At 47.7% G+C, this 24,611-nt stretch overlaps 1 protein-coding gene across 5 annotated transcripts in view; it reads left to right on the top strand.

Annotated features, from left to right (window-relative positions):
• The window catches only part of GRK4 (G protein-coupled receptor kinase 4), a gene marked incomplete at its 5' end in the record, with an annotated part of 87,534 nt that extends 66,280 nt beyond the window's left edge, over positions 1-21,254 (top strand). For 3 of the 5 annotated variants that reach the window (XM_080797069.1, XM_080797070.1, XM_080797068.1), the window contains 6 exons: positions 3,456-3,493; positions 12,660-12,749; positions 13,666-13,874; positions 17,323-17,457; positions 19,343-19,480; positions 19,797-20,834. In XM_080797069.1, coding sequence (XP_080653195.1) covers positions 3,456-3,493; positions 12,660-12,749; positions 13,666-13,874; positions 17,323-17,457; positions 19,343-19,480; positions 19,797-20,015 — 829 coding nt within the window. In that variant the 3' untranslated portion in view covers positions 20,016-20,834. Of the gene's footprint in view, positions 1-3,455; positions 3,494-12,659; positions 12,750-13,665; positions 13,875-17,322; positions 17,458-19,342; positions 19,481-19,796; positions 20,835-20,893 lie in introns of those variants that run through there. The other 2 variants (XM_080797067.1, XM_080797066.1) reach the window with 1 other exon arrangement.
• Between the last annotated feature and the right edge of the window lie 3,357 nt (positions 21,255-24,611).

A 24,611-nucleotide genomic window follows, 5' to 3' on the forward strand; every position in this document is an offset into this window, starting at 1 on the left:
GCCATTAGACTGTACAGATTATTGCTATCACATTAGATTTTTCAGTAGCAGGAAGGATTGTTTGGTCATTCCAGAAATAAATATTGGATCCCAGATGTATACACACTTCTTAGTTGCATGCAACACGCACATGGTGGGGAACAAATTGGATCTTGAAATCCTTGTTCTCAGGACACTTAAAACCTAGAGGCTAGAAGGGGTATGCAAACGAACACAGAAATGGAAGTATGCTTACCATTTACAGTAAGTGCTCAAAGGATAATCTCTTGTTTCCATCATTTTTGAAACATGGAAGTTAATTTAAAGGCAGGTCTTAGTGTTTAAAAGAAATGTTCATCTGTCTATGACCCACATTCTTCCAGATTGGAAATTTCTGCCTCACAGTACCTGTCTCTAAAAACAACAGTAACTAGGAGACCCATTCCCTGGAGACTCACAGGCAGGTCAGCTTTTCTGAGGTGGGGAGCATGGTGGGATGACAGGTAATGAGAACAGACCTTAGATTCTTGCCCCAAGGTTAGTGAGTCATACTATCTTGAGGAATGTTTAAGGGAACACTAGGGAGTGAGCCAAAGTTCTTTTTGCTTTGGTTCCCTTACTCTGCCCCTTCCTGATCAAGAACATTGCTCCCGATGCCTTCTGATCGGGTTGGAGCTCTTTCCCAAGACCATGGTCTATTGAGGCTGCACTGAAGTTCTGGCTATGCTGGGGTTTAGGGAACCCTCACCTGTGGCCAGGCTGGCCCTGGCCATTCTCTTCACTTGACTCCCGAAGTGTGCCCAGCAGGCTGTGCGCGCACAGCCTCACTTCCCAGGAGAGGCTGGGTAACTGGCAGGATCCAGAGGGGAGGGAGGGGATAGTGAGAGACAGAGGGTCACCAGGAGAAGGCAAGGTACTGGGATGCAGGTGTGTGCTGGGACAAGGGAGGAGAGTCATGCAGATAAACCGTGGACCAGGCAGAGGTTCAAGCCTCGGGCTCCAGAAATTGGCTTCTCATGGTCATTCATGCCTCAGTAACAGGCTGGGAAATGGGATCCAAAGGCAAGTGTTTTTTTTTTTTTTTCTTTAAACAAGAAGAGGATGGGCATGCAACCAGCAAAATGAGTTTCTGGTGCCCCAGAGCATGAAGGTATAAGATCAGCTATAAATGGCTCGAGAGCACAACAAATGATACACAAGTTGTACCCAAGTCAGCAGGCTGTGGGGCGGAAGGTTGTACGATGTAAGAAGACAATCTCACTTCTTTTCATCTTAGCATTGGTTGGACCCTCCTGAGTATGCTGGCCTTCGTTTGTGTTCCTGGCATAAGACCATGATTAGATCATCACTTAGCAATCCAAGAGGAACTGACAAGATCACTAGGAAAGCCATTCCCTGGACAGTTGAGGAAGCCACGTCCTGGAGGCTGAGTGGCTGACCAGCGACGAGGCATTGTCCAGTGTCCTCCACACAAGGCCCATGCCCAAGCTTGGAGATGTGCGAAGAGAGCTGTGAAGTTGATTAAAAGCCCGGAGAAACCATTTTTGAAGGAAGGTGTGAGAAATAACAATACATTGGCCTAATGTGGTGGCCACATTATACACACGAACATACCCAATGTCCAGCATTTGCGGTGGGGCAAGCACTGTGTTCCAGCTTGTGGTTTAGCTTCCATGTGACCCACCGAACTTGGCTGGTCCTCAAGACCAGCACTCTGTCTTCAGCTGCTTCCCAGAGATTTCGCGGCCCTGATAGGAGACGGTGCCTGTGGTATGCATGGGCACAGTGGTGGTGTGCAGGGCAGGTGTTGGGTGCATCTCTGACATCATTCCTGCTGCGGCTGTTACAACACACTTCCTTTCAGAGCCCGCTGACGCACAGTGCGTGGGGATAGCTTAGTGGACGGCTGGCCCACACTTGGAGCAGGGAGGTGCAGGACGTCCCGGGAGACGTTTAAGTAATTTGGGGGGCAGCTGCTATGTTGATGTTGAGCATCAGCCTACATAAGCGAGGAGGCTATGGCGGTTCCAGGTTAAGGAAGGCTACTTTGTTCTTAATAACATTTATAAGGATTTTTTTTTTAATACAGAAAAGAATAAAGGGAAAAGCAAAAGTGCTTGCCATCCCACCCAGATGGTGCAGGAGCACATGTGCGTGACTGGAAGGTGCAAACACAGAAACCACCTGCCCCTCCGCTGTGGCTCCTCTCCCCCAAGGGGACCATGATGGCGGTGGCATGGCTGTCCCTACAGGAGGGTTTCTCTGCTGCCACTCAGGCTGTGTTCACATGTCCCTCAGCTGCCAGGCTTGCTTCTCATCTTTTCCTGGGGATGTGGGTTTGGGCCTGAGCAGATTTTATACTAGCTGTGGCCTCTGGAAGGGCTCACTTCAGGTAGCTCCTGCCTCTGGCTCTTTACACAGCTCTCCTGAGTCCATCCACCTTCCATCTTCTCTTGCTCTTGTGTGGAGGTTCTAGTAATCTGGCCACAGAGGGAGGGACAATGCTCAGGGGAGATGGGGTGTTGTGATAGGGCTGCATTTGAAACCACAGTTAAATATAAATCCTCTGAAAAGTAAATTTTTTTCTTTCAAAGGGAAGAAACAAATAAGCAGTTTGGAATATTACATTTAAGATATTATAGTCTTTAGTGATCTGTATTTTTTATTTTATTTTATTTATTTGACATCGAGAGCACAAGCAGGGGAAGCAGCACAGGGGGAGAGAGAAATAGACTCCCTGCTGGGCAGGCAGCCCAATGCAGGGCTGGATCCCAGACCCTGAGATCATGACCTAAAGCCAAAGGCAGCTGCTTAACCATCTGAGCCACCCAGACGCCCCTATCGACCTGTATTTATTTGAAGTCTGTGGTATCCCTCCTTCACAATAAACTTCGAACAGTCACGGCAGTTGATCACAGGCTTCCTGCTGCAAGGCTGAGCTCCCCCAGCCCTGCCTCACGCCCCAGGGGAGGACACTGACGCCTAGAATGGTTCAGGTCACACGGCGGAAGAGCGGCAGAACAAGGATTTGAATCTGTGCCCATCTGACCCCCCAAAGCTGAGTTCTTCCTGGCATGAGAAATTTTCAGTTGTTGACATTTTAAAAAGTGTATGAATGATAAAATAAATCGAATCAAATTCATTAAGGACTAATTCCTTACTATGGGGCTGTAACTTTTATCACTGAACTGTCTCAGATCCGTGGACCTGGGCGGAGCACACAGTTGCTACGCGCGCGCTGTTGGCTGGGATGAAACCGCTGTGGCATCCTTGTCCTTCCCAGGGATGGCATAAAGGACTCATGACTTGACCCACAAAGGACGGTTTTGTTATCCCCCGTTCTAGGCGCTGCTCATAGTAGAGACATCTGTGGTTATTTCTGCTGGGTGAATGAATCAGTGTTGCCTTCTGAATCTGATGAATCAGTGTTGCCGTCTGAATAATTGAGCTTTTTGTTGTTGTCTCTTCCTTTGTAGAGACTTAAAGCCTGAGAATATCCTCCTCGATGACCGCGGTAAGTAAGTGAGCTTTTCATATCTAAAGCGTAAGACTTTGTTAAGAGGGGCTTGGTTGGGCGCCTGGGTGGCTCAGTGGGGTTAAGCCTCTGCTTTCGGCTCAGGTCATGATCTCAGGGTCCTGGGATCGAGTTCCGATCGGGCTCTCTGCTCAACGGGAAGCCTGCTTTCCCCTCTCTTACTGTCTCTCTGCCTACTTGTGATCTCTCTCTGTGTGTCAAATAAATAAATAAATAATCTTAAAAAAAAAAAAAAGAGGGACTTGGTTACAGAAAGTTAATGTGGGCTTAGCCCATTGTTGCAGAACAGAAACAACGAAAAGGGAAGCTCTTTGGTACGTGTTCTTTTGAAAATACAACAGAGATAACATTGCCATTCCCCTGTATTTAGGCAAGAAGCAAAGTTGGTCATAATTTTCAGTTAATAATTGAATTTTAAAGCATATTAAAATAAATTCACGGGGCGCCTGGGTGGCTCAGTGGGTTAAAACCTCTGCTTTCGGCTCAGGTCATGATCCCAGGGTTCTGGGATCGAGCCCCACATCGGGCTCTCTGCTAGGCAGGGAGCCTGCTTCCCCCTCTCTCTCTCTGCCTGCTTCTCTGCCTAGTTGTGATCTCTGTCTGTCAAATAAATAAATAAAATCTTTAAAAAAAAATAAAATAAATTCACAGTAAGAACATTTTTCTCTCTCATATTGCTTGCTGTTGGTCCACATCTTGATTTTTCCCTTAGAAGTGTATTTTCACCCAGGAGTTCCTAAGAATTTTCCTTTTTAAAAAAATAACAAGTGAGGGGTGCCTGGGTGGTTCAGTGGGTTAAAGCCTCTGCCTTTGGCTCAGGTCATGATCCCAGGGTCCTGGGATCGAGTCCCGCATCGGGCTCTTTGCTCAGCAGGGAGCCTGCTTCCCCACCCCACCCCCCCACCCCCGCCTCTCTGCCTGCTTGTGATCTCTGTCTGTCAAATAAATAAATAAAACCTTTTTAAAAAGAAAAAAAGTAACAAATGGTTGTTGAATTTTGTCAGTGCTTTTTTCTATCAAAATAATTATATGTTCTTTTTTCTGTTAGTATGGTTAATTTTCAAATAGTAAACTAACTTATAATTTCTGAAATAAATCCAAAGTGGGCATAATGAGTTATTCTTTACATAGATTGCTAGTTTCTCTCTTCTGACATTTTGAAGATGAGGCTGGCTCTGTTTTTGAGGGCCCTGGATCACCATGTCTCTGCAGTGCTGGAAGCACCAGAGCCCTGCTGTGTCTGTGTCCCTGCACACTCTCTGGGAGCCCAGAAGTGTCGGCTCAGCTCCCAGGTACTCCCAGCCTCCGCAAGAGTCCCAGGTGGGAGCAACCGGAGAGTGGCTTTGTCTGTCTCCCATGCCTAGTGAATAGCCTCTGGTTTGACCAGGGTTTGTAAATGCTTCTGGGAAAACACTCGTGTCCCTTGTAGCTCCCCTCTGGTTGGTTCTCCACACAGGGTCTCAGTGAAGTGGATCCAGGAACTGCCGTGGCTCACGGATGCCCTTAAAGTATAACTTATGTGCACCTGTGGTCAGTAGTAGTATGGGCCACCATGATCTTGGCCACCTTGTCCCAAAGCAGGTGCCAAGTGTCATTTCTTTGATGCTTACTGTTACTTATTCTTTAGATACTGTGGACCTGGTCACATTCTTGTTAAGAATGGAAAGGAATGACAGAACTTTGTTTTACTTTTTTGATTTCAGGAGATTTTCAATCTTTTCTTTTTGTTTTCCTATTCTTTTAATTTTAAAAGTGTAATCCTAGCTATATTTTGTGACTTACAAATACAATTGATTGTAGGTTTTTTAGTATCCTGCACTTAAAATTCCCAAGAACTAATTTCCACCAGAAACCATAGAACATAGGAGCAACTCTCTCCTTTCCCATCTTGACAGCTTGTCGTGGTTTCTGTTTTTGTCTGTAAAGCATAACCTGACATTTGTGGTGAAATTAGGTTTAAAAAAGATGATTATCAAGAGAACTACAGGCCAATATCTCTGATGAACATAGATACAAAAATCCTCAACAAAATACTAGCAAACCGAATCCAAGAATACATTAAAAAAATCATTCACAACAATCAAGTGTGATTTATTCCTGGGATGCAAGAGTGGTCCAGTATTCGCAAATCAATCAACGTAACATATCACATCAATAAGAAAAAGGATAAATTCACATGATCATTTCAATAGATGTAGAAGAAGCATTTGACAAAGCACAACATCCACTCATGATAAAAGCCCTCAACAAAGTAGATTGAGAAGGAACATACCTCAACATAATAAAGGCCATATATGAAAAACCACAGCTAATATCATCCTCAGTGGGGGAAAATTGAAAGCTTTTCCCCTAAGGCCAGGAACAAGACAGGGATTACTCTCACCACTTTTATTCATCATAGTACTGGAAGTCCTAGCCACAGCAGTCAGATAAGAAAAAGGAATAAAAGGCATCTAAATTGGTAAGGAGGAAGTAAAACTTTCTGTATTTGCAGATGACATGATGCTATATATAGAAAACCTTAAGGACTCTGCCGAAAAAACTGCTAGATCTGATAAATGAATTCAGTAAGGTTGCAGTATACAAAATCAGTGTATAGAAATCTGTTGCATTTCTATACACCAATAATGAAGCAGCAGAAAGAAAAACTAAGAAAATAATTCTGTTTGTAATTATGCCCCAAATAATAAAATACCTAGGAATAAGCTCAACCAGGGAGGTAAAAAGTCTGTACTCTGAACATTTTAAAACATTGAGGAAAGAAATTGAAGATGATACAAACAGATGGAAAGATATTACATGCTCATGGATTAGAAGAACAGATATTGTTAAAATGTCTAAACTAGCTCCAAGCAATCTACAGATTTAATGCATTCCCTATCAAAATATCAACGGCATTTTTCACAGAACTAGAACAAGTAATCTTAAAATTTGTATGAAACCACAAAGACCCAAATAGCCAAAGCATCTTGAAAAAGAAAAACAAAGCTGGAGGTATCACAATTCCAGATTTCAAGATACGTTATAAATCTGTAGTGATCAAAACAGCATGGTACTGGCACAGAAAAAAGACACACAAATCAATAGAATAGAATAGAAAACCCAGAAATAAACATATACTTATGGGTTTATTTAATTAATCTTCAACAATTAATCTTCAACAAAGGAGGCAAGAACATGCAATGAGAAAAAGAATATGCAATGGTCTCTTCCATAAATGGTGTTGGGAAAACTGAACCACTTTCTTACACCACACACAAAAATAAACTCAAAATGGATTAAGGACCTAAATATGAGACCTGAAACCATAAAAGTCCTAGAAGAGAACACAGGCAGTAACTTCTCTGACATTGGCCATAACAATGTATTTTTTGTTTTTTTTTTAGATATGCCTCCCAAGGCAAGGGAAACAAAAACAAAAATTAAGTTTTGGAATTACATCAAAATAAAATCTTCTGCATAGCAAAGGAAACGATCAACAAAACAAAAAGACAAAAAGACAACAACAACAACAACAACAACAAAAAAACACAAAAAGACAACTGAATAGGAGGAGATATTTGCAAATGACACATCCAATAAAGGGTTAGTATCCAACATATATAAAGAACTTCTAAAACTCAATACCTAAGAGACAGTCCAATTAGAAATAGGCAGAAGCCATGAACAGACATTTCTCCAAAGAAGACATCCAGACAGCCAACAGAAACATGAAAAGATGCTCAACATCCCTCATCATCAGGGAAATGCAAATCCAAACCACAGTGAGATACCACCTCATACCAGTCAGATGGCTAAGATAAAAAACACAATAAAGAACAAGTGTTGGTGAGAATGCGGAGAAAAAGGAACCCTCATGCACTGATGGTGGAAATGTAAACAGGTGTGGCCACTGTGGAAGACAGTATGGAGGTTCCTCAAAAAATTAAAAATAGGAATACTATATGATCCAATAATCACACTACTGGGTACTTACCCAAAGAATATGAGAGCACGAGTTCAAAGGAATACATACACCCCTATGTTTATTGCAGCATTATTTACAATAGCCAGACTATGGAGGCAGCCTAAGGGTCCATTGACTGATGAATGGATAAAGAAGAGGTGATACATATATATTTGATGGAATATTATTCAGCCATAAAAAGAATGAAATCTTGCCATTTGCAACAACGTGGATGGATCTAGAGAGTATAATGCTAAATGAAATAAGTTAGTCAAGGAAAAACAAATAAACCGTATGATTTCACTCATACATGGAATTTAGGAAACAAAACAAATGAACCAAGAAAAAAAAAGAGAAAAACCAAAAGACAGACTCTTAACTCTAGAGATAACTGAAGGTCACCAGAGGGAGGTGGTGGGGGAATGGGTGAAACAAGAGGGGAATGAAGAGGACACTTACCCTGATGAGCCCTGAGTAATATATGGAAGTGTTGAATCACCATATTGTACACTCGAAATTAATACAACACTATGTTAACTATACCGGAGTTAAAATAAAATTTAAATTAAAAAAGGCTGGTTGGGGCGCCTGGGTGGCTCAGTTGGTTAAGTGTCTGCCTTCAGCTCAGGTCATGACCTCAGTGTCCTGGGATCGAGCTGACAGACAGAGATCACAAGTAGGCAGAGAGGCAGTCAGAGGCAGGCAGAGAGAGAGGGAAGCAGGCTCCCCGCCGAGCTCGATCCCAGGACCCTGGAACCATGACCATGACCTGAGCCAAAAGCAGAGGCTTTAACCCACTGAGCCACCCAGGCACCCCAGCCCTTTTTTTTTGAAAACATAAATTAAGTGGGACTAGGTTTGTGAAATTTAACTGGTAGTTGAGATAAAAAAGAAAACTATCATGCCTATATTTTCTATACAAGAGACTTCAGTTTTATGAAATAGGTATATTCCTAAAAAGCAGGATGAGCAGTGAATCTTTATGTAAAGACTAGTAGCATTTTATTATTGACAATGATTTTAAAGGAAATCCTATATATTATATTCTTCTATCTATAAAATATATATCAAAGATAAGGATACTATTTTTAAAACAAACCCAATACTTTTATCACATCCAAAAGTATTTAACAATTCTTTGGGCACCTGTGTGGCTCAGTTGGTTAAGCGTCCGACTCTTGATTTTGGCTTAGGTCATGATCTCAGGGTTCTGAGATTGAGCCCTGCATCGGGCTCTGTGCTGAGTGTGGACCCTGCTTAAGATTCTCTCTCCATCTCCCTCTGCCCCTCCCATCAGCTTTAAATCTTCCTTAATTATTTTGTAAGTGTTTTTATAGTTGTGTGTTAAATGTAGCATGAAGTTCATATTCCATTTGGTTGGTATCTTGTTGAGTTTTAATTTTCATAGGTTCATCCTCCCTGCTTCTTTGTGTCATTTGTTTGTGAAACCAGTGTTATGGGTCACAGTGTGTGTTTCTAGAATTCATGTCATGAAGCCCTAACCCCCAGTACCTCAGAATGTGACTGTATAGCTGACCTTTGAACCATGTGGGGATTAAGGGGACCAGCTCCCCATGCAGTCAAAAATCTGCATAACTTTTCCTTTTTTTAAGAGAGAGAGAGAGAGGGTGGGGGGAGGAAGCTGGAGAGGGGGGAGGTGTAGATGGAGAGAGAGAGAGAGTCTTAAGCAGACTGCACTGAGGGCAGATCCGGACACCGGGCTTGATCTCACAACCCTGAGATCATGACCTGAACTGAAATCAAGAAATGGATGCTTAACTGAGTCACCCAGGTGCCCCCACATACAACTTTTCAACTTCCTCAAAACTTAACTATTGTAGCCTACAGTTGACCAGAAGCCTTACTGATGACATTAAACAGTCGATTGACACATATTCTGTATGTTATGTATATTATATACAGTATTCTTACAATAACGTAAGCTAGACAAAATATGTTAGAGAATCACAAGGAAGAACAAAGCAAATGCATTCACAGTGCTGTTCTGTACTGAAAAAAATGAGTGTGTAAGTGCACCCATGTAGTGCAAACCCGTGGTGTTCAAGGAGCAGCCGTTTTTGGAATGGAGGTCTTTAAAGATGTGATTACAGCTGAATGAGGTCACTAAGGAGAGTCCTAATTGCATATGCCTGGTGTTCTCCTAAGAGGAGGAGATGGGATGCAGGCAGGTACAGAGGGAAGAGGCTGTGAATACACGGGGCAAGAACAGTGGTCTACACGCCGGGCAGAGAGGCCCACCCTTCTAGTGTCCGGGGCTGTGGGCAAATAAACATCTGTCCTTTCAGCCCTCAGCTCTGGCGCTTTGGTAATGGCAGCCCTGGCAGGCTAGAACATAGACATCTGCCCTAGAGAAGTTCCCAGCTTGTGGATTTGGCTGGATTTAACATGTTCCCTGCCTCCCCTATTCTTCCGGTAAGCAGGTGGTTCAGTCTGGAGGCTGGAATCGGCCCAGGTTTGATTTCTGGTGAGCATACTTGGTGTGTCCTTCCTGTTGTGTGACATCAGGAGGCATGTGAGGACTGAGCGTCTCTCCTTTTACGGTGTTCAGAGTGATGACTGGTTTCACTCCTTGCTCAGCCTGATCTCTCCATTATCCATTTCCCACCAGCTTTTCACTTAATGGATGAAGGATCAGTATCAAGATACAGCATTTCACTGGGGCATTTGAATTCTGCCCTCCCTGGTGCACGTAATTGTTGAGACCCATCTGTAAAAAAGAGCTTTCTTTGTTTACCTGTTGGTTCAAGAAAAACAGGTGAAATATGTGAGTGCTTCCTTTTATTTCTGCTTTCCAGGAGATTGTGTTAGTTCGCTTTCATTCTCCAAGATGATCAAGGAGGTTTTTGTTTTATTCTGTTTTGGTATCATTAATAAATGTATGGATTTTAACGATTTAATAGGGTTTAATCCATTGGAGTAATTATTCTTTACAATGATTTTTGTCCCTTCCTTGGCCAATGGATGTCCAGTAGCCTCTTATGATTTCCTTGTTTTCTGCTATTGTTTCTTATTGAAGATATTCCAGGATGACCTTGTACGTGCAATGACGGAGACCTGGAGTCGGCCGTGTCTCCAAGGGGCCTGGTGTGTGGGGAGCCCCGGGGTGGAGCCAGGTGCCGTTGCTGCCCTGCTCATCATTCTTCCCCGGCCTTTTCTGGGAGAGAACACATCCGTTCTTGTCTTTCTAAAAGAAAATATTGGGGCGCCTGGGTGGCTCAGTGGGTTAAGCCTCTGCCTTCGGCTCAGGTCAGGGTCTTACAGTCCTGGGATCGAGCCCCGCATCAGGCTCTCTGCTCAGCAGGGAGCCTGCTTCCCCACCCCCTCCCCCGGCCCTGCCTGCCTCTCTGCCTACTTGTGATCTCTATCCATTAAATAAATAAAATCTTTTAAAAAAATAAAAAAATAAAAGAAAATATTCATCATGGATTCATATTGATATTTCTAATTCTCATTATATCTCTTCATTTCACATTTGTGACTTTTTTCTCCTAATGACATTTGCATCATTACCGTATTTTTCTCTGCTTTTAAAATATGTAGCATAGACTAATCTACAACACCGAATGGAGATCTTGCTTTTTTCTTCCAGCTGCCTGTGGATGGACGGGCTTGAACTGCCAGGTCCACGCTGCCTGGTAGCGGGCTGTTCCAGCCCTCTGTTCTTCCAGTTTAGTGGGGCCACACCTGGCCCTCTAGGCATGTCATTTCCTGCTTTTTTTGCAGGTGTCCCTGGAGGGGTGTGAGGTTGAAGGATAAGTTCACTCGGGCTTCGCAAACATTGCAAAACTCCCTGAGGTGGAGCTGTGGTGGTCTGTGTGTGCACCCTGTGCCCCTGCTTCCCCAGGACCCCAGCCACAGACTGCATTCTCATACTGAGTCTCTTGTCAGTTTGTTGGTAGTTTTACTTTTCATTTCTCAGTGGAAAAAAATCACTTAAAAAAAAAAATAAGAAAGGATACTTAAAATTTCACAACATGCCAGTACTCAAACATAACATATGGGAAATCTGACTTATTGAGGAAATCTTCCTGTATAAAAGCAGGAAACTTAGACACACTGACCAATGGCAGAGCTGGGACTCAAACCCAAGGCCGTGTGGTTCCAGACTCCGCTCCCAGGGCTCTACCCTCGTGCCTCCCCCAGTGCAGGCGCACGGCTGGGAGTAACGTGACTCAGTACCGCCGTGCAAAGGACAAGGTCAATTTTCCTGTCTGAGGCATAATGCAGCCTATGTTAAAGCAAAATCAGTGCCTTGAATGGCATGTTGTGGATTTTCAGTGTTGAGCACATACTTATTGGTTGGTTCATTCATTTCTTCAATGTTTACTGAGCACCTACTATATGTAGGTAGGGTGTCAGGAGCTGGAGACACATGGCCAACAAGGTGAGCAGGGCATCTGCCTCCAGGGCTGGTTTATCTTTCCAGACTCTCAAAAGAAAGTTTTCTATAATTTGTTATTTTCGTACTGAATTTAGTAACCATTTAAATCTTTCCATATAAAGGCATTAAAACATAACAGAAGTCTTTCAGTGAGTTTCCTTGATTTTATTTATGATTTTACTATGATGATTTATTCTTCGGAGAAAAGTTCCTTATTATTCATCTGCTGTTCCTGTGTATAAGCTTACTGGTATTCTGACAGAAAGTGCTTATTTTCTCTTGTGTAGTTCATGTACTATTCATTATAGTTCTATTTATGGCTCTGGTAGTTATAGGAAATTAAATAATAAATGCAAAGCTTCTACCTTACCAAGTGGTTGTCATGGTTAAGGGACTTCCTGATTAGTAACCAGCTATAAATCTGATTTCCTGTTGTGTTAGTGGACCTGAACACTCTGCATAGTATTTTATTTTATTTAATTTTTTAAATATTTTATTTATTTATTTGACAGATAGAGATCACAAGTAGGCAGAGAGGCAGGCAGAGAGAGAGAGGAGGAGCAGACTCCCTGCTGAGCAGAGAGCCTGATGTGGGGCTCGATCCCAGGACCCTGGGATCAGGACCCAAGCCAAAGGCAGAGGCTTTAACCCACTGAACCACCCGGGCACCCCTCTGCATAGTACTTTAGTAATTGTGGAGAAGTTAGATGTAATTTTAGATTTTTTTCTCTACTGTTTATTGTCCTAAATGTGTCAGCATGCCCCCTGTGGTTTGTAATATGCTTGAACACACACAGGGCACATCCGGATCTCAGACCTGGGTTTGGCCACGGAGATCCCAGAAGGGGAGACCATCCGAGGAAGAGTGGGGACTGTCGGCTACATGGGTATGTGAACGGCTGCTTCTGGATACTTGCGCTTTGTCTTGGGGTACCCACATCCTCACAGCACAGAGAAGTTCTAAGCATCTTGGAGGGAGCACAGGTGTTGGAAGTTTGTACCTGGCCAGAGCTGGGACTCCTGAGGAGTCCTCCTGTCTGCGATCCTGTCTTACAGAGACCGGGGTGAGGCCGGCAGAGGTCATGCAGCTGAGTGAGGGCAGAATCAGGAGAGGATGGGGCCCTTGCTCTGCTGCTACCACCGTCCTGGGCTCACCGGTCTCTCCAGGCCCTTCCGCACCCATAGTTCCCTGGTTCTTGCAAAGCCTTTGTGACTGGGTGGCCCTGGTGTGGGGTCAGCTCCCCACCTGGCAGTGCCAGCCTGACCAGGCATGGCCTCTGACATGAGGGACACCGAGGGCCTCTATAGAGTACTGCAGTCACATCCCTGCCCCACCTGTTGCTGGGGTCGGTGCCCTTGGGGCACCCGTGGGTGTGGCTCTGTGCCTGCTCATTTCGTGCCCTGGGGATAGCACAGACTGTTTCCTGTGACCCCTTTGTTGACTATAAGTGACATGCTCTAAAATTCACCACTCTGAAGTATATCCGTGAGTGGATATCAGCATGCGCATGGAGCTGTGCGACCACCACCCCCAGAAAGAGACCCTGGGCCCATGAACACCCCTCCAGCCCCGGGCCTGTGGCTGCTCGCCCCCTTTCTGTCTCCACGGACTGTCTCTTCTGCCTGCTTCATGTAAATAGGATCTCACACTCTTGGGTCTTCTGTGTCTGTCTTCTGCCCCTTAACACATTTCCTGGGTTCATGTTGTAACAAACATTAATTTTATAATGTGTTATTTGGAATTAATTACAAGAAAATTTAAAACCAAAATTTAATTTAAATTTCCCTGTATTTGTTATGTAGCTCCTGAAGTTATCAATAATGAACACTATACATTTAGTCCTGATTGGTGGGGACTTGGCTGTCTGATGTATGAAATGATTGAGGGACATTCTCCATTCAGAAAATTCAAAGAGAAAGTCAAGCGAGAGGAGGTGGACCGAAGAGTGAGGAAGGACACTGAGCAGTATTCGGAGAAGTTTTCAGAGGATGCCAAGTCCTTCTGCAAGATGGTGGGTTGGGCTCTGGGGAGGTCGGCGTGGAACCCCTAGCTTATGGGGTTGTTTCCACTAACAGTCTCTGCACTGGTCCTCACCAGGAAATGACGTGATTGGGCTTCCAACCAATGGAAACAAAGTGTAAAAGTACCTTATTTGATTTCTCAAAAGATTCTTCTGAGAGGGAAGAGTGGTGCCAAGGTCACTCATTTCCTGTGAAACTGAAGATCAAACAGAACCTTGTTTCTTAGGAAGAGTGAGGTTTTTCCTTCTGCCCATGTTTCTTTGTTTCTTTCTCTTTAACTGGCTGCCAGGGGTCATGGTCATGATAGACACCCCAACTTGATGGGCCGCCACATGTCTCCCATTTTTCTGGATGTGTTAAGGGCCCCATGAGGCTGCGTGTCACAGCGGGGAGAAGAGGACGGAGGCTGTGGGCAGGCAGAGCAGTGGTTGAACAATGGGGGCCAGAATCATGGTGGGTTATGGGAGGATGTGGAAGAGGGGCTCAGGACAGAGTCAGGAGGCTGGAGGCAAAGGTGTGAGCACTTCTGGTTGGAGCCATGGCCCCTCTCGCCAGAGTTGGAGAGTTGGGAGCGCACGGAGAGGAAAGCAGGGCTGGCTGGTCATAAAGAGTCAAGGGGGAGAGTGAAGGGGGTGGTGGGGACAGAGGCCACAGAGAGGCAGGCCGTAGGTCCCCGAGTGGGTGCCTGCTGGAACCTGCAGCTGCTGTACCCATTACTGAAAACGTCAGTAACTTAGGTAGTTGTCGGTGGCTGGAGATAGAGATTTTGTTTCCCCTTCCCTGTTGGTGCCAAATGTGGAGTGATGAGTGTTAGTGGCCTGTCACAAGCCGGGGGATGAGGCTGGCCTTCCCTCCCGCCTGCTCATTCTGCGTGGAGCTGGCAGTGCTTAGCCAGCTCCTCCAAGGTTAACAGCATTTGGGCCATGCCACTATTCGACCACATGCTGGCCACCTGCCAGATACTCTGATAAGGGCTACAGGAAGATAGAAGTTGGAAGTGAAGCCTGCCCCCAAGGAGCTCACAGTTCAATGGCAGGCCATGAACAAACACGAAAAATAACTATAGTGAAAAAGCAGAATTTGAGGGGTGCCATTAACAAGAGAGAAACAAGGGCTCAAGGGTTTTCAGGATGGGGAGTTGCTGTGTTCTGGTTAGGGTGCTAGGGAAGGCAGGCAGTGCCTGAGTGAGAACCAGGGCTGGGCCTCGGAGTTCAGGGGCCACATCTCAGCTCCCCGTGCCCGACTTCCCTGTCCAGCCTCTGGTTTCTTGTCTGGCGTGTGCATGGTGATAGCCTCCTCCTCACGAGCTCGCCAGGAAGGGCTGATGCGGGAGTGGGTGTGACTGGCCGGCTCTTTACATGGACCCAAACAAGCGGCCAGAGCGGTGCCTGATGTGTGGACACCTGTCTGTAGTTTGTAAAGCTCTTTGATAGGTTATCTCATCTGACCCTCAGAGTGGACTTCTAAGGAGTTTTCTTAGCCTCCCAGTTGGAAAATTAAGAATGTGATTTTTTAAAAAAGATTTTATTTATTTTAGAGAGAGAGAGAGAGAGTGTGGGTGTGCATGAGTGTGGGGAGGGGCAGAGGAAGAGGGAGAAGCAGACCCCCGCTGAACACGGAGCCCCCAGCCCTGAGACCGTGACCTGAGCTGAAATCAAGAGTTGGTAGCTTAACCGACTCACCCAGGCGCCCTTAGAGTGTGATTTCTGTGACATCCCATAATGGAGTGTCAATGGGCCAATTTGAACCCAGGCGTTCTGATCACAAGTCCAAGGCCTTCCAAAGGGGTGTGTCAGCAGCAGGGTTGATGATGGAGTCCTAGAGCCCCTGAGACTCTGCGATTGTGCTTGGTATCACACGGAATTCTCAGATCTATTTTTAATGAGCAAAGCATGCCAAGAAGACCCCACTGAACGAATCTTGTAGAGCCCTTGCCTGGTGAGGTGTGGGGGCTACAGCAGCCAGTGGGAGTCCCACGGCCCTGCCTCTGGAGGCTTGGGTCCTGCAGGAGGGACTGGCCCTGAGCATTCACCCAGGTGATGGCGTCACAGCCAGGCTAAGGGTCTTCTAGACAGAGGGCATGGTATGTGTACCAGGAGGTGAGAAGGGAAGGGTGTGTGCTGCATCCAGAGTCCACCCAGCAAAGGCTGCAGGCGTGTGTGGGCCGGTGCACATGCGCCAGACGCAGAATGTGCTCAGCCCTGTGCCTGCGACTTTGGTTTCTCTACAGAAGAGCGGTGGGTGCGGGCCGTGAGGCAAGGCCAGGGTGGGCAGACTTCTCTCTGAGTGGCCAGATGCTTAGGCTTGGCAGGTCCCTCCCACAGCTGTTGGGCTCCGCATGGTAAGGCAACAGCACAGACCGTTGTGTGTTGTGCTAAAGCTGTGTTGTGCTAAAAGCTCCTTGCTGAGCTAAGGCAGCTTCCCGACCACACCTGTCCTGTGTTGCTTTGGGCGCAGCCAGACCCCTCGGACTGATGATAACTGTGGACGAGGGCCTATTTGGTGAAACTTATGAAGGTATGAGTAAGGAATACTCTCGAAAGTGATACTGCCTGTTCATTTTAAGAATATGTAATTTCTAAAACTTGATTTGCCAAATTTTTGTCTCATCTGAGCTCCTTAGAGATCTACTTGATGAGTAGATTAAAATAGCTTCTAATTGTAAACGTAACTTAGCATTAAAATGGTATCTGTGAGGGCGCCTGGGTGGCTCAGTTGGTTAAGCATCTGCCTTCGGCTTAGGTCATGATCCCGGAGTCTTAGGATCGAGTCCAGCCTCAGGCTCCCTGCTCAGCGGGGAGTCTGCTTCTCCCTCTGATCCTTCCTTACCTTGTGCTCTCTCTCTCTCTCTCAAATAAATAAAATCTTTAAAAAAATAAAATAAAATAAAATGGTATCTGTGAAGTTCTTGACAGTTAGTATTTCTTTTTAAAGAGCCCCCTCATTTTTACATGGCTGGAATTTTTGCCTTAAGGGATTTACCTAGCTGACCTTTATTTATTGGTAGCTCAAAGGCTATTATATTAGTTTCCACTCCTTGAAACCTCATATGTTCTAAATTTGTGAAATCTGAATTAAGGAGGTTTGGTTGAATCTTTGAAATTTGAGTAACTTTGGGGCACCTGGGTGGTTCAGTGGGTTGAGTGTCTGCCTTCGGCTCAGGTCATGATCCCAGGGTCCTGGGATTGAGTCCTGTGTTGGGCTCCCTGCTCAGTGGGGAGCCTTCTTCTCCTACTCTCCCTGCTTGTGCTCGAACTCTGTCTCTCTCTATCTCAAATAAATAAATCTTTAAAAAAAAAGAGAGAAATTTGAGTAACTTTGTTTAGAGAGAGACACTCTTTGCTACCCCTGATTCTTTGCTTATTATTATGGAGACTTTCCGAGTTTTCTCTCCTATCCTAGGAGACTAAATTGACTCCATTTCTGCCTCTTGCGCAGTTACTCACCAAGAATCCCAAACAACGGCTGGGCAGCAAGGCAGGAGCAGTGGAAGTGAAGGCTCACCCTGTGTTTAAGGACATTAACTTCAAGAGGCTGGAAGCAAATATGTTAGAGCCGCCATTCTGTCCTGATGTAAGTATGTTGCCCAGACAGGAGCAGGGTGTCCAAGAAAATGGGTCCGCGGAAGCCTGTGATTTTCCAGCAGTAGAGAACCACGGGTGCCACCTGGCTGTGCTGCTGCTCGGGTGCTCCCTCCCAGCCCCCAACCACTCATCACACCGTCCTCACAGGTCCCCCCAGGCCTTTCTGGCAGCCGATCCTGGCTCTGCCGTGCTCAGAGCCCCAGCACCACCCCACATCCTCCTCGCCAGGCCCTGGAGGCCTTCTGTGTGACAGAGTCCCCTATCTTGTGTCCTTACTACCATGCCCACCTCTTTAGTCTGGGAAGCCCTTCCCCTCTCCGTGCCTCCAAGGTCCGGGCTCCACGCTGTCCACAGGGAGTCCTGGGGGTCACTGAGCCTCCTGTGAGCCTGCCGTGGGGCCAACTCAAGGGCAGTGTTCGTGTGCTCAGCACAGGGCCCCGCCTGGGTCGGTGCTCGGTGGGAACACCTGCAGGCAGGAAATTCCTGTTGAGCAAGGCAGAAATGCACAGACAGCAGTCTGGATTCTCTCCTTAACACACTACCGGCATATTCCAGAAGTGCGGAGATAATTTTGCAGGAGATGATGGAACTGAGGTGTATGATAAAAACATCCTTAGTTGTACAAGTCAGGCCTGACTATGTTTTTAGATTCCAGTGTGCTGTGGTAGTACCGCCTTCCTTTGAATCAGTTCACACATGACATATTTACTGAGTATCTACCACCTCCTAGGCACGGATCGAGGTGTGAGGACCCCAGGGGGCACAAGAAAGCAAGGTCTTGCTGCTGTGACACTCGCTCCAGCCTGCAGACACAGGCCGCAAACAAAGGACACACAGAGCGAACCCCTGGATGGGGATGCTTCACCCCAGGGACTTGACAGGGGCGGTGGGGTCTGAGAGGAGCAGGGAAGGCAGTCTTTCCCAGGGAGTGGTAATGACCCCCCTTGCTGTGCTCAGAGGCCTGGGGCAGGGCCTGCCAGGTTGCCGCCCTGGGGCTGACATTCTGGGTATTCTATTGACTGTAACTAGAGGAACCGTGGGGGCCCGCAGATGGGGAAGTCCCGAGGTCATGGGTCAGGCAGTCTTGTCCAAGACTGGGGGCAGGACAAGGTTCTTGGCCTTCAGCCTGGGTGCAGTCCTCACCAACCTTCCCCTAGACTGTCTCCTGAGTGGGGCCCCCGCTTGCTTCCATGGACCCGCTATGTGGGGACTGAACGGGTAGCAGCTGCTCAGAGATGTGCCGACTGGTGGCCTACGGAATGTCCCCTCTTGGACCGGGCAGGTTCCAGCAGGTAGGCAGGGCATTTCTCAGAACTGCCGGGTGCCTCTTGCATGATCATGGTTGGGCTGGTAGCTGGACTCCTGTGTTTTTTGTTCCTGATTTCCAGGAGCACAGGAGGCTGCACAGAGGGGGCTGTGGCCCAGGCTTGGACACGCCTCGTTGGCTTGCCCCTGAGGGCCGCAGGGCCAGGGTGGGTGCCCCAGGCTGGGACTCCTGTCCCAGAGGAGGGGCGGCTGGAGGCCACTAGATGAACTCCGACAGGAGGTCACGAAGCGGGACCTGCCCTTTTTCACTTAGACTTTGCATGGGGCACGTCATGTGAAGGAGGCCATGGGTCCAACAGCCCTTCTCCCCTCCCTGGCCTGTCACACATTCTCCACTGCAGGAGAGGGAAGGGTGAGGTCCTCGGGAGGGTTGTGGCCAGAGGGTGTGCACAGGGTCTGTGACCCAGGAGAGCTCCTGAGAGCGAGGGAAAGGCTTCAAACAGTGTGAATGAATCCATTCCACACCCGCGGCGTTCTTAGTCACTAAGGAGACGGAAAAGGACTCCAGTAATCCCCAAGGCCAATGCCTCTTCATTGTTGGTGCACAGCCGCAGGCCATTTACTGTAAGGACATCGTGGATATCGAGCAGTTCTCCGCAGTGAGAGGCGTCTACCTGGACACCGCTGACGACACGTTCTACAGTCAGTTTGCTACGGGCTGTGTCTCCATCCCCTGGCAGAACGAGGTACTGCCGGTTTATCCCGGGTACGGCGCCTGGAGAGTTGTGCATGCCTGTGTGCATGTGTGTGCACGTGTGTGTGCACACATGTGTGTTGGTGCTGTCCTAGTCCCTGCACGGGAGAGGGAAATTTCGCCATCCTGGGTCCCACTTTCAAAGTGGGACTGGCCGGCACCCGTCTCTTACGAGCTCTGGGGGTGCCCTGGGAGGGAGGAGGAAGAGGCTGCGTTCCCCTTGCCCTGAGCTGGGTGTAGGGCGGGACGTGGCGGACTGACCTCGTGGTGTCTCTCTCCCTCTCTGTTCTCCTCTTACATGGACACAGATGATCGAATCGGGTTGTTTTAAGGACATCAATGATGTGGAGCCTGAAGAAAATATGGTGTTGAATGTAGAAGAGAAAACGCGATACCCGGTTTCTAAAACGAAGAGAAGCTTCTTCTACAGACTCTTCAGGAGAGGGGTAAGGGTAACAAGCATTCTGTTACGTCGGGGTTTTTTTAATGGGAGGTGTTCAAAGAAGAGAAATATTTCACCAAGGTAAAAACTTTCTTTTCTCAGCTTTCTTATTAAGACATTTCACATAATTTAATTGCCCTATGGTGCGATTTGAGCCCCACCAGAAAAATCCTCACTATGTCGTTTGCTTTTGGTATGAAGACCCTGTTCTGATGCGCAAAGGACAAACAGCTCTGGGGGTTGCGTAGACTTGTCATGAGCAACTGGGTCATGTTGATCGCTGCCCTCCCACTCCGACTTGGCTGCTGCCCCCTCGCAGGCCTGCTCTCACACGGGGTGTGGAAACAGGAGGCTTAGGATGTTGTTCCTAGTGAACTGTCTCTCCCTACAAGAGTGCGTTGCCCTGCTTCGTACCCTGTGGTTGTCCACTAACGTTCAGTCCATCTTTGTTCAGTATGAAAAGCAAGCCTTAGGCGGGGAAGGTCTGGGAAGGTGCGTCCACTGGGACCACACTTCCTCAGAGAACAGGGGCCAGGTGTGGGTTCGCGCCTGGGTCTCCCTGGCAGCCGGGCTCCCCGCGCTCGGGAAGTCCTGCCCGGACATGCTCTGCGCAGGCCCGACCTGTGCAGGGGGCACCGACGGGTACTCCACAGCCGTGGATGACATGCTGCCAGCTGAGCCACGTGGCACCACTGCCCTCATTCCCCTCCAGCACTCAGCTCAAGTCCTGTAATTGCGTTGTATGTGCAGCAGAGAAAGCGAATCTGAGACACTGTGTGTGTGTGTGCGTGTGCATGTGAGCTGAGCATCCTCCGAACCGTGGGGGGTGTGGGAGGAAGCGTGGAAGTCAGCCTTAGTGTCAGTGCCCCCGCCCCGTGGCTGTCACCTCTTGTATCCACTGCTGGGGAGCAGAGCAGGCGCACATTGGCTGAGTGACTGACCCCGCGCTCTGCCGTGTTGCAGGGCTGCATTAGCAGTGGTCCCAGCTAGAAGGAAGAGCTGCCCACCAGTCTGTGACCACAGCTGCAGAGCCCGACCCCGTGCCGAGGAGCCCACGCTCAGTGTTCCGTGCTGTCCAGAGCCACAATAAATACGTGTCACAGCCTAACATGGGCCATGTGCGTCTGCAGATTTCTGTGTTCATACCTGAGTCATATTAGCACCAGAGCTGGGCTGTAGGAAAGGGCACTTGAGGACCGCCCTGGTGCCCAGAAGCCCCCAGTGTGGACATCCAGTGGCGGGGGCTCAAGTCCCACGTGTGCCCACAGAGGTGGGGAGGAGTAGGCTGGGACATCAGCCTAACGGTGTCCAGGGCCAAGGGTCCTGTTCCTCCCCCTAGAGTGTCCTCCGGTGCCCAGCGTGGTAGGAGGCAGGAAGGGTCCTGCTTTCCCCAGAAGGTCTTGGACCGTTTGCATCCACACTGACATCTGCTCACTCACCGAGATTCTCATGGGTGAGGTGTGCGTGTTCGTGTGTGTATATCTTTGTGGCACTCCTGGGCACGGGCTGAGAGAGGGTGTGTGCAGGACCCCGGGCCAGGGCTTGGCTGTCGGTAGCCTGGGGGTCTGTGTGGTGCCTCCCGGCCTGAAGCACAGGGGAAGATGGGGCTGGGAGCCCCCTGAGCTTGGGCTGGGGGCGAGGAGCCCCCTCTCTGGCCCTGGTGGGTGCTTAGTATTTGAGAGCTCGCTTCCCACACAGGCTAAGGGATGCCGGGATTCTGGGGTCAGTAACTCTTTCCCTCAGCCAGGGCTGCCAGAAGAGGAAAGTGGAGTCCCTTCCCCATGGTGGGAATGTGGGCTCTGTTGCCTAGGGAGGGGTGTTGGCACCCGCAGGCCTTGTGAAGACCGGGGGGTAGGGGTGGTCTGTAGATTCTGCGGGAAGGTAGCCCAGAGATGCAGAACCCGAGTTTCTCCTGGATCTATGTGTACGAGGCCTGCAGCAGGGGTGGGGTGAGAAGCCAGGCCTCTGCATTTTCACCGAACAGCAAGGACTTGGTCTGGATCGGAGACCCTGCCATACTGCTGCGTGCCGGAGAGTGAGCCAGGGTCAGCCACGTGCCTGGGTTCAGTGTTGCTGTCCTGCAGCCGCAAGTCCCTAGCCACGCCAACCCAGATGGTGCTTCCGGGAGTGCCAGTGTCATCTGCATGCGTGCTCCGGGCTGTCTGGAGGGCAGCAGTGCTGGGGCCAGGCTCTGCAGGGAAGCACCCCGGGTCATGCCCTTCGAGACCAATAGAAGTTGATCCTCAGCTTGCTCTGTACCTGGGTGGGGAGAGGGAAGAGTGACCTTGGGGCTTGGGCCTTTATTTTAGGGATGGCTTCTCTTCCGATGGGGGCCTCATCTCGGTTTGAAGACAGCAGGAGGTGGGGACGAAGACCCAAGGCCTTCGTCAAGCATTTAGTAGAACGTCCGGTATGTGCTACCCGCTCAGTAAATCTGTCGGGAATTGTGGAAAACTAATACATGCTTACCCTGAGCAATGCAGGCAGGTTTAAAGAAAATAGAAATCACCTGTATTCCTACCACCTGCTTATATTCGAAGACTTTTCAGACCTTCTGTTACCAGTGTGGACACGGGGGCAGTGGTGCGCTTGTCTGCCCGGTCCCTGCCCAGTCACCACAGGGTGGAGGGCCCCTGCCCGCCTAGCTCTAGCTGGGAAGGAGCCTGGGGGGCCCATCTGTGCCCACAGGGCACAGCTCCAGGAACCAGTGAAGGCCTTTGCCACCCCCCACCCCGGCTTTTTTCTGCTTAAGCTAGTCTGAGTTGAGTGCTCCCGTGCTCAAGGGAAGCGTCCTAATACAGCGAATCTGGGAAAGGATTTTACAAGCTGGCACCTTCATGTATTGATCTGTCATTGTCTTCCCCCTCTGGTTAGAAGCAAGCACATATTTTTTAAGGAGAGTTTTGAAATTAAAGCGTACACAATGAAAAATTCATCTTTAGTATCAGCGATTATCCAAAGATAATCCCTATCAGCATTTTATTCTATATTTATGTAATCTGTATTTGTTTATTTCTTGCCATTTTATTTATTTATTTTTTTAAAGGCTTATTTATTTATTTATTTGACAGAGAGAGAGAGAGAGATCACAAGTAGGCAGAGAGGCAGGCAGAGAGAGAGGGAGAAGCAGGCTCCCTGCTGAGCAGAGAGCCCGATGTGGGGCTCCATCCCAGGACGTTGAGATCATGACCTGAGCTGAAGGTAGAGGCTTAACCCACTGAACCACCCAGGCGCCCCATATTTCTTGCCATTTCATTTAAATATATCTGTCTCCTTAATCTTTTACTGCACATTTAGGACAACAGTTATCAAACAATCCAAACAATTGTTGCTTCCAGCTTCCTTGTTATTAGAAACACCCATGGGATGGACAGCCCTGTACCTACGTGTTTGTGCACATCTGTGATAATATTTTTAGGGTAGATTCATAGCAGGGAATCCCTTGGTTAAAATGTATGAACAGGGGTGCCTGGGGGGCTCAGTCGGTGAAGCATCTGCCTTGATCCCCGGTCATGATCTCAGGGTCCTGGGATTGAGCCCCACATTATGCTCCCTGCTTAGCGGTGGATCTCCTCCCTCTTGTTCTCTCTCTGTGATCTCTCTTGCTCTTGCTTTCTCTCAAATAAATAAATGAAATCTTAAAAAAAAAAAAAGAAGTGTATAAACAGTTGGCGTAAATCCTATGAGAAAGAGTTAAAAGGATTAAAAGTGGCTTTGTCTGGCAGGCGTTTCCCCTGGGATGGGCAGCAGTGGGCCAAAGGAGAGCTCTTGTCCATAGCACTGTGTCTAACTTGTTCTTTTGACCATGGATGTGTATTATTAAGATAAAAATAAATCACATTATGAAAATTATTTGTTTCCCAAAATAAAGCACAATTATACTCTAAAAAAGATGTGTGGGCATTTTAAAAGAATATATGTTACATACCCATGTGAACAAATTACCTTTCTGAAAAAAAATTTTTTTTAAAGATTTTATTTATTTATTTGACAGACAGAGATCACAAGTAGGCAGAGCAGCAGGCAGAGAGGGAGGGAAGAAGAGAGAGGGGGAAGCAGGCTCCCCACTGAGCAGAGAGCCCGATGCGGGGCTCGATCCCAGGACCCTGAGATTATGACCTGAGCCGAAGGCAGAGGCTTAACCCACTGAGCCACCCAGGCGCCCCTACCCTTCTGAAAATTTTAAAAAATTTCCTCTACTACCAAAAATGTCTAACAGGTTCCTGTTAGTTTCACCAAAAGCTAGATTTTTGTCTTGGTGAAGAGTTTCATTAGAAACAAAGAGTTTCTTTTTCTTTCTTTTTCCTGTGGTAAAATATACATAAAATTTACCCTTTTAACATTGTTAAGTGTCCAGTTCAGTGGCATTAAGTACATTGATGTGGCCGTGCACCCGTCCCCACCATCTGTCATCTTGTGAATCTGACACTCTGTCCTCCCTGAACACTAACTGTCCATTCTCCCCAAGGCCCCTGGCGCCCACCATCTCCTTTCTGTCTCTCTGAATTGGACTTCCCCCAGGAACCTTCTATAAATGGAATCATATAGTATATGTTCTTCTGTGACTGGCTTATTTCATTCAGCGTAATGTCCCCAAGGTTCCTCCGTGTTCTAGCAGGCGTCAGGATTCCCTTCCTGTTAAAGGCTGGCCCACATTCCGCCATGTGGATGGACCCCTCTG

Source organism: Martes martes (assembly GCF_963455335.1).
Source record: "Martes martes genome assembly, chromosome: 2".
NCBI classification, from domain to species: Eukaryota; Metazoa; Chordata; class Mammalia; order Carnivora; family Mustelidae; genus Martes; species Martes martes.